At 41.8% G+C, this 15,462-nt stretch overlaps 1 protein-coding gene across 1 annotated transcript; it reads left to right on the top strand.

The window, feature by feature from the left end:
- Positions 1–573: 573 nt before the first annotated feature.
- LOC122342367 (serine/threonine-protein kinase pim-1-like) lies at positions 574–3,949 on the top strand. Its single transcript, XM_043236146.1, has 5 exons — positions 574–784; positions 2,787–2,881; positions 3,116–3,166; positions 3,281–3,662; positions 3,816–3,949. The coding sequence occupies exons 1-5, from the start codon at positions 574–576 to the stop codon at positions 3,947–3,949; spliced, it is 873 nt and encodes a 290-aa protein (XP_043092081.1).
- Positions 3,950–15,462: the final 11,513 nt, after the last annotated feature.

Below are 15,462 nucleotides of genomic sequence, written 5' to 3'. Positions count from 1 at the left end.
CTTGTGACGGACACAGATTCAGCTGATCTTCAGTGTGGTCCATCTGATCTCGAACCAGCAGCACACTGTCATCCAGCTGATCCACAGCCAGGCCCGTCCGGTCTAGAGCCAATAACTCTACAGGATCAACCTGATCCTCTGCCATGTCTGTCCAGCATCACACCGATAGACTGTGATGAAAATCCAGCTGATCCCGAGCCAGCTGAAGGTAGGTCTACTGTCATTTCAATTCTGTCCTGTTTTTAACACTTTTGAGTGTTTATTTATCTAATACCTACAAGTATGTTTGAATGTGCCTTGTAATATTTGGTTATAATTCTTAACTCTTCCATTTCTGTTTTTTTAGAAAATCAAACAAACACAAAGAAGAAGAAACGCATTCTCACACTCTTCAAAAGATTCTGGCGGGCTGTAAAATGTGCAACAAAACAGAAAAAGCACAACAAAGTGGCTCCTCTTTGTGCACAGCCCGAATCAGATTCAGCTGATCCTCAGTCAGATCCAAACTTTCTTGAACCTATGGCTCTGCAATATTCAGCTGATCATCAGTCGGATCCATCTGTCCATGAAACCATGGCTCTACAAGATCTGACTGATCCTCCAGAAGATCGTCTGTCTGGTTTATCGGATCCTGGTTTTGTACCAACATGTCTGCAGGATTCAGCTGATCTTCTTCCAGGCCCGTCAGCTCTTGAGCCAGTACCCCCAGAATTTCCAGCTGCTTGCAAGCATACACGAATCAAGGATCAAACCCGAGCAGCCTGTTTCGGCCGTCCAACTCCTGGTGAGTTTATTTCCACTTGTCTGTGTGCGTATACATGTATGTATAATTCCTCATACGGTATTCCAAACGTAAATGATAACTGTTGACAAAGTAGTATTAGTAGTAAGTAGTAAAGCAATTGAATAAATCCTTCTGTTACATGTTGACTTATGGTGAACTCAAAATCTCATACTGAGTAGGTACTACATTTGAATTTGAACTTGCTTTGTGTTCAATTTTGGGCGTAGCATTAGTTTCAAATGTTGAGCATATTTATTCTCCATGTACAGACGTGGACAAAATTGTTGGTACCCTTTGGTCAATGAAAGAAAAAGTCACAATGGTCACAGAAATAACTGTTATCTGACAAAAGTAATAATAAATAAAAATTCTATAAATGTTAACCAATGAAAGTCAGACATTGTTTTTCAACCATGCTTCAACAGAATTATTTAAAAAATAAACTCACGAAACAGGCATGGACAAAAATGATGGTACCCCTAGAAAACACTGAAAATAATGTGACCAAAGGGACATGTTAATTCAAGGTGTGTCCACTAATTAGCATCACAGGTGTCTACAACCTTGTAAGCAGCCATTGGGCCTATATATATGGCTCCAGGTAATCACTGTGTTGTTTGGTGATATGGTGTGTACCACACTCGACATGGACCAGAGGAAGCAAAGGAAAGAGTTGTCTCAAGAGATCAGAAAGAAAATTATAGACAAGCATGTTAAAGGTAAAGGCTATAAGACCATCTCCAAGCAACTAGATGTTCCTGTGACTACAGTTGCACATATTATTCAGAAGTTTAAGATCCATGGGACTGTAGCCAACCTCCTGGACGTGGCCGCAGGAGGAAAATTGATGACAAATCTAAGAGACGGATAATCCGAATGGTAACAAAAGAGCCTAGAAAGACTTCTAAAGAGATTCAAGGTGAACTTCATGCTCAAGGAACATCAGTGTCAGATCGCACCATCCGTCGTTGTTTGAGCCAAAGTGGACTACATGGGAGACGACCAAGGAGGACACCATTGTTGAAAACGAATCATAAAAAAGCAAGACTGGAATATGCCAAACTACATGTTGACAAGCCACAAAGCTTCTGGGAGAATGTCCTGTGGACAGATGAGACAAAAATCGAAGTTTTTGCCAAGGCACATCAGCTGTATGTTCACAGACGAAAAATGAAGCATATCAAGAAAAGAACACTGTCCCTACTGTGAAACATGGAGGAGGCTCTGTTATGTTCTGGGGCTGCTTTGCTGCGTCTGGCACAGGGTGTCTTGAATCTGTGCAGGGTACAATGAAATCTCAAGACTATCAAGGAATTCTAGAGAGAAATGTACTAGCCAGTGTCAGAAAGCTTGGTCTCAGTCGCAGGTCATGGGTCTTGCAACAGGACAATGACCCAAAACACACCGCTAAAAACACCCAAGAATGGCTAAGAGGAAAAAATTGGACTATTGTAAAGTGGCCTTCTATGAGCCCTGACCTCAATCCTATTGAGCATCTTTGGAAGGAGCTGAAACATGCAGTCTGGAAAAGGCACCCTTCAAACCGGACACAACTGGAGCAGTTTGCTCATGAGGAGTGGGCCAAAATACCTGCTGAGAGGTGCAGAAGTCTCATTGACAGTTACAGGAAGCGTTTGATTGCAGTGATTGCCTCAAAAGGTTGCGCAACAAAATATTAAGTTAGGGGTACCATCATTTTTGTCCAGGTCTGTTTCGTGAGTTTATTTTTTAAAATAATTCTGTTGAAGCATGGTTGAAAAACAATGTCTGACTTTCATTGGTTAACATTTTATAGAATTTTATTTATTATTACTTTTGTCAGATTAAAGTTATTTCTGTGACCATTGTGAGTTTTTCTTTCATTGACCAAAGGGTACCAACAATTTTGTCCACGTCTGTATCTGATGTGAATTGCATGTGTGTATTTATTCAAGCACTGCCACAGGATTTCATGTCAGACTGAATCTCATATTTTAACATGCTCTCTTTGTATGTTTTGCAGTACCATTTGATGAGATTTATGAAGTGGGAGATAAGCTTGGACAAGGAAGCTTTGGCACTGTGTACGAGGGGACTTCAAAAATTCAACGCAAGAAGGTAGGAATCACCGCTTTATTCACCAAATGTATATAGAAGATATCGATCAGTGCTTAGACCAAAACATTTTTAATATCAATTTAAATAGAAATATTTGTGATCATGACTATATATGTGTGTGTATATGTGTATAAATTTGCAGATTCAATATAATCAGTTTGCCCATTTGTAACATACAGTGCGCTTATAAATGATTTCATTTATTTATTCATTGATTGCATTTATTTTTTGCAGGTTGCCATCAAAATCATCCTCAAGTGTAAAAGAGACCGTTATATTGAACTAGTAAGTTGACGTAACTTAATGTACATAATTAAATACCAACTACATACAAATTACATTGCAAACAGAAGTGAAATGTGATATTGAACTCTTAATGACTCTTTTCTCTAATGTTAGCCTGGCTGTTCAAAGCCACTGTTTGCAGAAGTGGCTGCAAATCTGCTGCTCAAACAGGCTCCATTAAGCCCCTACATTGTGTACATGCTGGAATGGTTTGAAGAGGAGGATCGGTTCATCCTCATCCTGGAACATCCGGAACCCTGCATGGACTTGCTCAGATTTGTGGTTCACAACATGCATTGGCCGAACGAATTACAGACACGTAGCCTGATGTATCAAGCGGTGCTCGGGGCCAAGCACTGTCTTGACCGAGGTGTCTTTCACCGGGATATTAAGTTGAATAACTTTCTGATCAACACGACGACTAACCGAGTCCAACTAATAGACTTTGGCTGCAGTGACCTCGTCAAAAGTACAGGCTACTTGGGTGGTTTTATAGGTGAGTTGGCATGTTATGTTACTAGTCCTAATGAGAAGTCAAACTTCTGAGTAGTGATTTAATGAAAACAAATGGACATTTGGTCAAGTTTCTGGTGACATTTGTTTACAAATAGATTTTATAACCTGAATATGCCTTTGCTTTCATGAACAGGACGATTCTGCCCACCTGAATACTACAAGGGCTTAGGATACAAGGCAGGGCCAACAACCGTCTGGTCTCTGGGTGTAATGATGTACGCAATGATGTGCAAATGTCTGCCCTTTAGCAGTCCTGAAGACATGTAGTATCCACAGGTGAGAGAACAATCAACTACCAATAACACAGTGACATTAAGATTGTTAAACACACAAAGTGTAATACATGCTACATATTTCCATACTTGACAACGTTAACATGTCATGGACATGAAAGAACACACATGACTAACCAATGAAAAACTTGTACAGAATTGCAGAACTTGATAAGTCGCTGCCTGACTGTTGACCCAACTAAGAGAGCGACTATTGAGGAGATCCTACAGCATAAATGGTTTCAGCGAGGACAAATGTCAGGAGTAGCTCAGAGTCAGGCAGAGTGACTTAGGAGGGAAGGCAGATGATGACAGGAATACCTCTTCTGAAAGTCCAAGAAGTGCTGTCATTCGTTCATTAAGCGGATGACCAAAACTGTACAAGCCATTCACCAGAGAGTCTCCGGAGCAGCAAGTTTAAAAAAAAAAAAAAAAAAAGAGCAAACGTAATGGACGAAATGAAAAACACTTTTCTAAGAAATTAACACACGAAACCAAGGAGCAAATTTTATACTGTAAAAAAGTGTGCACAAAACAGAGGAAATGAAGATGCAGAATATTATAAATTTAGCGCACAAAACAGGAATACTAATGTAGACTTCACAAAGACCGTTCCTGTCAGCTCCTCAAACTGATCTTAATATATTCAAGTTATTGAATAGGTAGAGTCACATTTTATTCAATAAAACCTCTACAAAAAAAATCACTGGGTGTCCTGCTCGATTGCTCCTGTCTGCTGAGAGGTTGGTTTGTTTGTAGCTGAGTGTAGCTTCGCTCTTCAATTTATCACCTCTTCTCTAGCGATCAAATATAATTTAACTGTCTACATACCGTTGATACTATCAAATTAATCTAACTAATTAGACTGCTGTTAGTTCGTTCGCTTTAATCTAAAACTTGGCGGTGAGTTAGTACTCGTTAGCCGATTCACTTCGCTCCCACCCGCGTTTTACGCACATATTGTTGGCTTTTTCCGCTCCTGTTCATTTGTTCCTCGCGCTGTTCACTCCGTTTTAAGAAGCTCATCAAATCAAGAGTGGTAAGTGAATCCTTACAGTGAGTAAATGGCTTCTCCCTGCATCGTCACTTGCACCGTCTGCCACATGTATAGCTTATCCTTCTCTGTTAGTGATCAGGGATTCACGTGATAAATGCAGTGAAATAGCTAGGCTGACAGAGAAGGTTTTAGAATTAGAGACACACATCCAAACTTTAATTGAGGACAGTAAGAATGCGAGGGCTGTAGATACTGCTTTGGATGCGACTAGTACAGTGAATCATGTACATTGTTCTCGTCCAGCTTCAGAGCCCCTGCAGCAGGGCAATTGGGTGACCGTGAGGCGGGCTAGTCGCGGGTCAAAACACCGCTCATCCGTTCCGATCAGAACATCAAACAGGTTCTCCCCACTCAGTGACAAGTGCTCTAGTAATTGGCGATTCTATTGTACGGAACGTGAAAATAGAGACACCAGCCACCGTAGTCCAATGCTTACCGGGAGCCAGAGCGTCTGACATCTTGTCAAATTTAAAAGTGCTGGCTAATGCTAAACGTAAACTTCGCCAGTCGGAGATCACTAAAAATAATATTAAAGAGGTGTGGGAATTTGCAAGCACGATGTCGGACAATGTATTATGCTCTGGTCCCCTCCCTGCTTACCGGGGTGATGAGTGTTGGGTCTGGATGCCTCTTTAAGGTTCTTTACCTGCCCGAAGACAACTCAATAACAGACATGAGAATTTGTTCCGAATGTGTAACTTGCAAGTGACATCGCTTCAGTTGCAAGGGAAGTAAACTGTTTCCAGCTCTCTTCAGTTTGCTTCTGAAACGCAGCCCCTCACACATCTTTATTTATACATAAAGAAAGAGCAACCCCCATAAAAAGGTTACAATAGGGCACATTCCTTTCTTGTGGGTGCTTGATCCTAATTAGATATCATTTAGATGGAATCTGCTTGTGGGAGAGTTCAGCAAGAGTTCAGCAAGGTGTCGGCTCTGGACAGCGTCCTGTCCTTTGTGAGCGTGTTGCCAAACTCTTAGCACACACACAGAAGTTCTTCAAAACCACTTTGATATATGAGACAATAATGTCAATAAAAGTACGAAACAAGAATAGTAGTTCCAACAATGAGATTTACAGCAGACTGCTGGGTCTCAATGGCTGGATGTCTAAGTGGTGCCCGCAAAACAACATAGGCTTTATAGACAATTGGATGAGTTTCTGGGGCAGACCTGACCAGTTAAAAAGAGATGGGCTTCATCCCTCCTGGGGTGGTGCCGCTCTTCTATCTAGAAATATGGCATATAGTCTTATAGCTCCAACATGACCAACTAGTGCCCAGGTCAGGAAGCAGACAGACCGGCTAAACCGACCGTCTGCTAGCTGCCTCACATCACAGAAGGCAGTTAATTCTCAGCACATAGAGACTCTTTCACCTAGATATCACACTATAGAGACTGTGTCTGTTCCCCGAATTAGAACAGAGAACGTCCAAACCAAATCAAAAGTAATAATTTAATTAATGTCCAACAAATTAAAACTACCTATAATTCAAATAAGCAAACGATAAAACTTGGCTCGCTGAATATTAGATCACTTTCCACAAAAGCACTTTATATATATGATTTGATCAAAGATCAGAACCTAGATTTGCTTTGTTTGACAGAAACCTGGCTAAAACCAGATGGATATATTACTCTGAATGAATCTACAAATCCTATTAACTGAAGCAAAACGCTTGTACCAAGACGCGCGCTGCGTATGACGTCACTGATATGCGACGCACTCTTGCAGGGAGAGAGCACGTGCATCCCGGATTGCGATTAAAATCATTACGGAAAAAAAGCGCGAATGATCCATGATATTGAAGCAGATGATATGCGGTCGTGAAACCTGTGAGATCCTATGCGGTTGATTAATTGTTGAAATCCCCTGGATTTGGTGAGTTTCAAAATAATATGATGTTCAGCTCTCTTAAATGAAGTTTAATATGTTGTGTTAATGTTTTGAAGCATTTTATGCGAGTTTGTATGCATTTAGTGTTCAGATATTATGTATAATGTATTGTAACTCTGTAATGTATTTCTAAAGGGCTTAAAAATGATAACCAGCAGACGATTATCATTTATGTAACTAGTTTATTGTGGTTGAGTGACCAAAGTGCTCAAATGGTTTTCTCAACCAGTTGAGTATATATTTGAAAGACATACAGAGTTTTAACAGTCATGTTAATTGTCTGTGATATTGTGACACTGTTTGCATAAACAGGTCAGGTTTTTTAAACTGTGATCCTAAGATGGCGAGCAACCCAACTAGAGAACCCGGAGATAGACAACTTGAAGAAAATCCTTTACTCATCACGTGGTCAACGCCTTATTCATTATTCCAAGTGGAATTCACCCGTTCCTAGTGGTATTTCTCACCACATTACCTCAGTACTGATCATCACACTGACTATTGAACTTTTTGCACTACAAACACAAGCATTCTCTCGTGTTCAGTGGATTCATCGTTTGGATTCTAAGGACAGTTATATTTTATTTTTGTTCCTTTCCCACATTTACATAGTTTATGGACTGAGAACTTTTCATATACTGAATCTTTATTTGTTATTTTCCTTGAGTGATCTATTGTAATTGTTTTTGTTGTTGTGGGTCAGAGATTCTAATTCAAAGCAATATCAATACAAGCAAAGCTCCACAGAAGCTAGGAAAGGTTAAAAACTATAAATCAATAAGATTGAAGCAAACTAAAAATAAATTCAAAATAGAAGTTAATTATAAACAATTGGTTAATTAAAGACAGGTACAATAAAAGCACAGTACAGTAAAAATATTCGTCAAATAACTACAAAGGAGCTCAAATTTAATTTCTAATACAAAGAAAGAGAAAAGAGATAATTTCTTTAGATGTGTATTTCTATTGTTTTCTTTATTGTCATTTCATTTCACATTTTCATTGAATTCAACTCAACTAAAAGACACTTTAAAGTCATTCTCCTGGTCTGCCTATTTATTAATGTGGTTTAACTAATTCTTGCCCTCCTGTAGCGTAACCTAGTACATTGACTGGTCCATTACAGTGTATCTTCCCATAGTAACTACAGTGCACCAGTAGCGCAAGGGGGTTACACACAGCACAGATTTCATTAAAGAATTTGCTGATTTTCTAACTGAGTTAGTACTGGCTGCAGATGAAGTCTTAATTGTTGGCGATTTTAATATCCAAGTTGATAATGAAAAAGACGCATTAGGATCAGCTTTCTTAGATATTCTGAACTCCATTGGGGTTAGACAACACGTCTCTGGACCTACTCATTGTCGAAACCATACTCTAGATCTAATACTGTCACATGGAATGGTTGTTAAAATGGTTGAAGTTCTGCAGCAAAGTGATGACATTTCAGATCACTATCTAGTCTTGTGTGAACTCTGTATAGTTAAACCTGTAAACTCTGCACCTTATTACAAGTATGGTAGAACCACCACTTCCACCACAAGAGAAAGCTTTCTAAATAACCTCCCTGACTTATCTCAATTCCTTAGCTCATCCAATACGACGCAAAAACTTGATGATGTAACAGAAACTATGCACTCTCTTTTTTCTAGCACTTTAGATACAGTTGCTCCTTTGCACTTAAAAAAGATAAAAGAAAACAATCTGACTCCATGGTATAATGACAACACACGCACCCTAAAGAGAGCAGCCCGGAAAATGGAGCGCAGGTGGAGAAAAACCAAATTAGAAGTATTTCGTATTGCCTGGCGGGAGAGTATGCTGTCATACAGAAAAGCATTAAAAATGGCAAGATCTGATTATTTTTCATCCCTTTTAGAAGAAAACAAACACAACCCCCGGTATTTATTCAGTACAGTAATTAAATTAACAAAAAATAAAACGTCAACAGGTGCTAATATTCCCCAAGAGTATAGCTGCAATGAGTTCATTAATTTCTTTACTTCTAAGATTGATACCATCAGAGATAAAATTGTAAATATGCAGCCGTCAACTACAGTTTCACATCAGATAGTGAGCTTTAGATCCCCTGAGGAAAAATTACACACTTTCTCCACTATAGGAGAAGACGACTTGTACAAACTTGTTAAATCATCTAAACCAGCAACATGTATGTTAGACCCTATTCCATCTAAACTATTAAAAGATTTGCTTCCAGAAGTCATAGATCCTAATTTGAACATTATTAATTCATCATTGTCATTAGGATATGTTCCCAAAACCTTCCCAAAACTGGCTGTAGTTAAGCCTCTTATTAAGAAACCACATCTCGATCCCAAAGACTTACAGACCAATCTCTAATCTCCCTTTTCTGTCAAAGATACTGGAAAAGGTCGTATCCTCACAACTGTATTCCTTTTAGAAAAAAAAATGGTGTCTGCGAGGATTTCCAATCAGGTTTTAGACCGTACCATAGTACTGAGACTGCTCTCATTAGAGTTACTAATGACCTGCTTTTATCATCGGATCGTGGTTTTATCTCGTTATTAGTGCTATTAGATCTTAGCGCAGCATTCGATACTATCGATCACAACATTCTCTTGGATAGACTAGAAAACTATGTTGGCATTAGAGGAAGCGCCTTAGCATGGTTTAAATCATATCTATCTGACCGCTATCAGTTTGTAGCATTAAATGAGGAGGTATCATATCGCTCAAAAGTGAAATATGGAGTTCCTCAAGGCTCAGTGCTAGGACCGTTACTTTTCAACCTGTACATGTTACCTCTGGGAGATATTATCAGGAGTCATGGTGTGAGCTTTCACTGCTATGCTGATGATACTCAGCTCTATATTTCAGCGCAGCCTGGTGATACACACCAAATTGAGAATCTAACAGAATGCATAGTCGATATAAAAAACTGGATGATGAGTAACTTCCTAATGCTAAATTCTGAAAAACAGAGGTGCTAATAATTGGACCTAAAAACCCCACATATAATAATCTAGAACACAGCCTATCACTTGATGGCTGCTCTGTTAATTCTTCATCATCAGTTAGGAACCTAGGTGTGCTGTTTGACAGCAATCTTTCCTTTGAAAATCATGTTTCTAGCATCTGTAAAACTGCGTTTTTCCATCTTAAAAATATATCTAAATTACGACCTATGCTTTCAACCTCTAATGCAGAAATATTAATTCATGCGTTTATGACCTCAAGGTTAGATTATTGCAATGCTTTATTGGGTGGTTGTTCTGCACGCTTAATAAACAAACTTCAGCTAGTCCAAAACGCAGCAGCCAGAGTCTTTACTAGAACTAGGAAGTATGATCACATTAGCCCCGTTCTGTCAACACTGCACTGGCTCCCTATCAAACATCGGATAGATTTTAAAGTCTTATTAATTACCTATAAAGCCCTGAGTGGTTTAGCTCCTAAATACTTGAGCGAGCTCTTATCCCATTATAGTCCTGCACGTCCGCTGCGTTCTCAAAACTCTGGCCATTTGATAATACCTAGAATATCAAAATCAACTGCGGGCGGCAGATCCTTTTCCTATCTAGCACCTAAACTCTGGAACAATCTCCCTAACTCTGTTCGGGAAGCAGACACACTCTGCCAGTTTAAATCTAGATTAAAGACACATCTTTTTAATTTAGCCTACACATAACACACCAACACACTTTTTATTATTCAAATCCGTTAAAGGATTTTTAGGCTGCATTACTTAGATTTGCTGGAACCGGGAACACTACTCCTAAAATACGATGTACTTGTGGCATCGTAAAAAGAATGGCATCTACGCTAATATTAGTCCTGTCTCTTTCTCAATCTGTTTTCACAGTTTGTATACAGACTAGATGGTGGATCAGCACACACAGATTATGTTCATCAGAGACCAGAAAATCTAGATGCGCCCGTGGACAGATCACCAGGTACTGATGCACACACACACACACACACGCACACACTCAAGTCATTTACACTATCTGACACAGCTGCGCTTTAAAAGTGAACTGGAAGTTAAGTGCTGGGCGTCCGGTCAGAGAACTGACCCCAACTGAGTCTGGTTTCTCCCAAGGTTTTTTTTTCTCCATTCTGTATGCATGGGGTTTTGTTTCCTTGCCGCTGTCGCCTCTGGCTTGCTTGGTTGGGGACACTTAACTTCTAGTGATTTAACGTCGAATTGATTACAGAGACCGTCTCTGCATTTAATAAGAAATTGGTCACTCTCGTCAGTATTCATCCCTGTCATTGTACTCTTCTACATTATACTGTACAGTGCTTTGATGCAACCTGTGTTGTTAAAAGCGCTATATAAATAAAAATGATTGATTGATTGACTTGTGTAAAATTTTCAGGCCCTGCTAAAAACAGCCTATGCCAGGCTGGGAGAAATGAACAGTGTTGACATAGTTTAAACACTACATCGTGATAAAATGCTGTTATTTTTAAGACGGTGTCAGTGTGAAATTTAACCCAAAGAGGTGTAAAAACAAAAAAGCCACACCTCCACTTAACGCTAGGCTACCAGGCTATGTCTGCCATTTTATTTCACTTGAAAACGAAGAAAAAGCAGATAAATCAGGTTCTCACATGGTATAGCAAAAATAATTGTTATTTTTATACACATGCACAGGAGTATATGTCGTGGTATGAAAAGTCAAACTTCTGAGTAGTGATTTAATGAAAACAAATGGACATTTGGTCAAGTTTCTGGTGACATTTGTTTGCAAATAGATTTTGTAACCTGAATATGCCTTGCTTTCATGAACAGGAGGAGTCTGCCCGCCTGAATACTACAAGGGCTACAAAGGATACAAGGCAGAGCCAACAACCGTCTGGTGTCTGGGTGTAATGATGTACGTAATGATGTGCAAATGTCGACCCTTTAGCAGTCCTGAAGACATGATGCATGGCAGTCTGAGTTTTAACATTAGAGTATCCACAGGTGAGAGAACAATCAACTACCAATGACACAGTGACATTAAGATTGTTAAACACACAAAGTTTAATACATGCTACATATTTCCATACTTGACAACGTTAGCATGTCATGGACATGAAAGAACACACATGACTAACCAATGAAAAACTTGTACAGAATTGCAGAACTTGATAAGTCGCTGCCTGACTGTTGACCCAACTAAGAGAGTGACTATTGAGGAGATCCTACAGCATAAATGGTTTCAGCGAGGACAAATGTCAGGAGTAGCTCGGAGTCAGGCAGAGTGACTTAGGAGGGAAGGCAGATGATGACAGGAATCCAAAAAAGGATTCTATCTGCCACTCTGTCCGTGTCAGGCATTCACCACAGCCACCTCCCTCTGAAGCACCACCCACCAGATCATCATCTCCAGAGTACTAATCCCCCACACCTGTTTCCCATCTGAGCCACCCCATATAAGCAGGACTCCCTCAGTTCACCCTCGCTGGATCTACTGTTCATCACCCTCCATGTTAGCGCCTGGCCTCGCCATACTCTTCGGTTTGTGGACTCTGATTCCTGGCTCCCCCTTTGGACAGTACTCATTGGTTTACTACAAGGACTTTCAGCTAAGATCTCTTCTCCATTGACCTGCCATTACTCCGTTTCAATAAAAGATCATCATTGTTCTCCAACTTCCTGTCTCTAGTCTGTTCCTGGTGTTGTGTGACAGACTGCTGCTAAAAAGGTTGTTTTAAAATTAAGACCGGAACCATCTTTCCAGTTAGTGTACCACAGCCAAAATACATTGTGCCTATGGAAAGACGATACAATTTTGGTTAGGCCTTATTGATATGATACCAGATGATAATATCATATAAGCTGTACTTGTCCTGTAAACCTGTTGTGTAATATCACATTGTAGCCTCCTTCTCTTTCAATCGGATGCACGATAAAACTGAATTCGTTACTATAGCAACAGCAGTGCAGCGATGCTGACGTGATTTTGTTGATTGACAGAGAAAATGAAGTTAAGTCTTTGTTAAACTTTCTTCTTGTCGTTAGCGTTAACAACATTACAGAATTATTTGATAGACAAAAAATCCTAATGTAAAATACTAATTTGTATTCGTGAACCGTTAGCTATTCGAGTAAGACATGCAGAAAGCTTGTTTGAAAGCTGCTATTTTCCTCTTTGGATGTCGAAATCAAACGTAAGCCATTGTCTGTTCGTCGTTTCAATTAATTAACCCTAACCCCTAACCCTAACCCTAACCCTATAACCCTAAACCCTAACCTAACCCTAACCCCTAACCCACCCTAACCCTAACCTAACCCCTAACCCTAACCCTAACCCTAACCCTAGCCCTAACCCTAACCCCTAACCCTAACCCTAACCCAACCCTAACCTAACCTAACCCTAACCTAACCCCAACCCAAACCCTCTAGCCCTAACCCTAACCCTAACGAACCCTAACCCTAATCCCTAACCCTAAACCCTAACCATAACCCTAACCTAAATCCTAACCCTAACCCTAACCCCTAACCCTAACCCTAAACCCTAACCCTAATCCTAACCCCTAACCCTAACCGTAAAATAACCCTATCCCTAACCCCTAACCCTAACCCGCTCATCCAGTGAGTTTTCCTGAGTGCGCAAAATCTGCACACATTTATTTTGTAGAGATCCCACAATCCCTCCATCTGTTTAGGTGTTGCAAAACATAATGCAGACCCATATTGACTGCATCATCCCCTGACCTGTTTGTTCTGTATGCAAACTACAGGGGGTCCAGTAAAAGTCCTACAGATAACCCAAGACCAGTTTTTCAAATGATTTCTTGACCACAGACATTAGAGCCACAGGTCTGCAATCCAATTGTCACCAAGCCAGCAGAGGGAGCTCTTACCTCTGGGTGATCGGTGATCACTTCCTCTGCTACAACTTCCTGTTCCAGGACTATAAATACTGTTGTAGGCCCCTCACCTGCAGGTTGCATTGTTCACCTGTTCTATTGTTGTTCCTGAGTTTCTGAGTATTTTCCGAGTTCTTGTTTCCCTGGTTTTAACCTGCGTGTTTTCTGATTTTCTGATTGTTTGCTGCCTGACCTGACCGCCGCCTGTTTTTGGATTTTGTTTTTGCCTCGTCTCCGATACTCCTGTTTGCCCTGTTAGACGCCTGCCTGTTTTGACCATGCCGTTGTTCAATAAAAGCCTGCACATGGATCCGCACGCCTCAGACCCCTCATTTGTGACAGAATGCAACCTCGCACCAGGATCCAGTGGCTTTTCACCCAAACCATGGCCAGGTATGCACCTTGCAATGTCTTTGCTAACCCTCAAGCAGGGCACCCGGTCACTTGAGGATTATACTCAAGAATGTCTGGACCTGGCTTACCTCTCTGACCTACCAGACTGTTTGCTGATAGAATTTTTTTACGAGGGAATAAATCAGCCACTCAAATCACAACTGGTTCAAGAGGGTCGAACTGTCCAGCGTCGCTACCCAAGATGGCCACCGCCTGCCCAGCGCCGCTTCCCAAGATGGCCGCCGCCTGCCCAGCGCCGCTTTCCAAGATGGCCGCCGTCGACGATGGATCCCAGCAGCCCCTGCACTCATCCTCTGCCCTCCACCTGGAGCTCGCCACGGGTCTGCCAGTCTCCATCGCCGCCGTGGGTGAAGGATCCCTCGCCTCCGAGTCCCGGACTCCTCCTCGGCTCGTAGACCCGTCGGCTCCCCTTGGGCTTCTAGCTCCCTCCTCTCCACCGTGGTCCGTCAGTCCACTAGCTCCACCAGGCTCCATCGTCTCTCCAGCTACGCCTTGGTCGGTCGTCAACCATCCGTCGCCTCAGGATTCCTCTCCTCCAGCTTCGCCTCGTCCCTCCATCCCTCCGGCTCTGTCAGGCTCCTCCTTCCCCCCGGCTCCACCTCAGTCCTCTGTTGCTCTGGCTCCGCCGCGTCCATCTCGTCCCCTGTTTCTGCATCAGTCGCCGAAGCCTGCGGTATCGCCTAGGACCTCCAGCGCCTCTGTGTCACCCTGGCTCTTCGGCTCTCCGCCTCAGTCTCCTCGACCACCCGCTCCGCCGCCGTTGGTCGGCCCCATGGGGTTGATGACCGTTACCTCTCCATGGCTCCTCCCTCCGTCAACTCCACCACTGACCCTCATGGCTGGAATCTGGATCGCCTCCGCCTCCGGACTCCTCCTGTCTTCTCCTGGCTCCTCCTCCGTCTCTTCCTCCCTGGACTCTGTCTGCTGACTCCTCCCGAACCTCTCCCAAGCTCCCAGTTTTGTGTTGTTTGTCTTGTGGAGCGCCAGGAGTCGCCTCCTAGGAGGGGGCTATGTCACCAAGCCAGCAGAGGAGCTCTTACCTCTCGGTGATCACTTCCTCAGCTACAACTTCCTGTTCCAGGACTATAAATACTGTTGTAGGCCCTCACCTGCAGGTTGCATTGTTCACCTGTTCTATTGTTGTTCCTGAGTTTCTGAGTATTTTCCGAGTTCTTGTTTCCCTGGTTTTGACCCTGCCTGTCTTCTGATTTTCTGATTGTTTGCTGCCTGACCTGACCACCGCCTGTTTTTGGATTTTGTTTTTGCCTCGTCTCCGATACTCCTGTTTGCCCTGTTA

This window comes from Puntigrus tetrazona, chromosome 4 (assembly GCF_018831695.1).
Source record: "Puntigrus tetrazona isolate hp1 chromosome 4, ASM1883169v1, whole genome shotgun sequence".
NCBI lineage: Eukaryota > Metazoa > Chordata > Actinopteri > Cypriniformes > Cyprinidae > Puntigrus > Puntigrus tetrazona.
This window is presented reverse-complemented; position numbering and strand designations above follow the sequence as displayed.

Bases quoted from the DNA above. Each gene is read 5' to 3' on its own strand.
- LOC122342367 (XM_043236146.1), top strand. From the start codon at position 574: ATGGCTCTACAAGATCTGACTGATCCTCCAGAAGATCGTCTGTCTGGT. The intron at 2,882-3,115 runs GTAGGAATCACC...TATTTTTTGCAG, and splicing joins CAAAAATTCAACGCAAGAAG to GTTGCCATCAAAATCATCCT. The intron at 3,167-3,280 runs GTAAGTTGACGT...CTCTAATGTTAG, and splicing joins GAGACCGTTATATTGAACTA to CCTGGCTGTTCAAAGCCACT.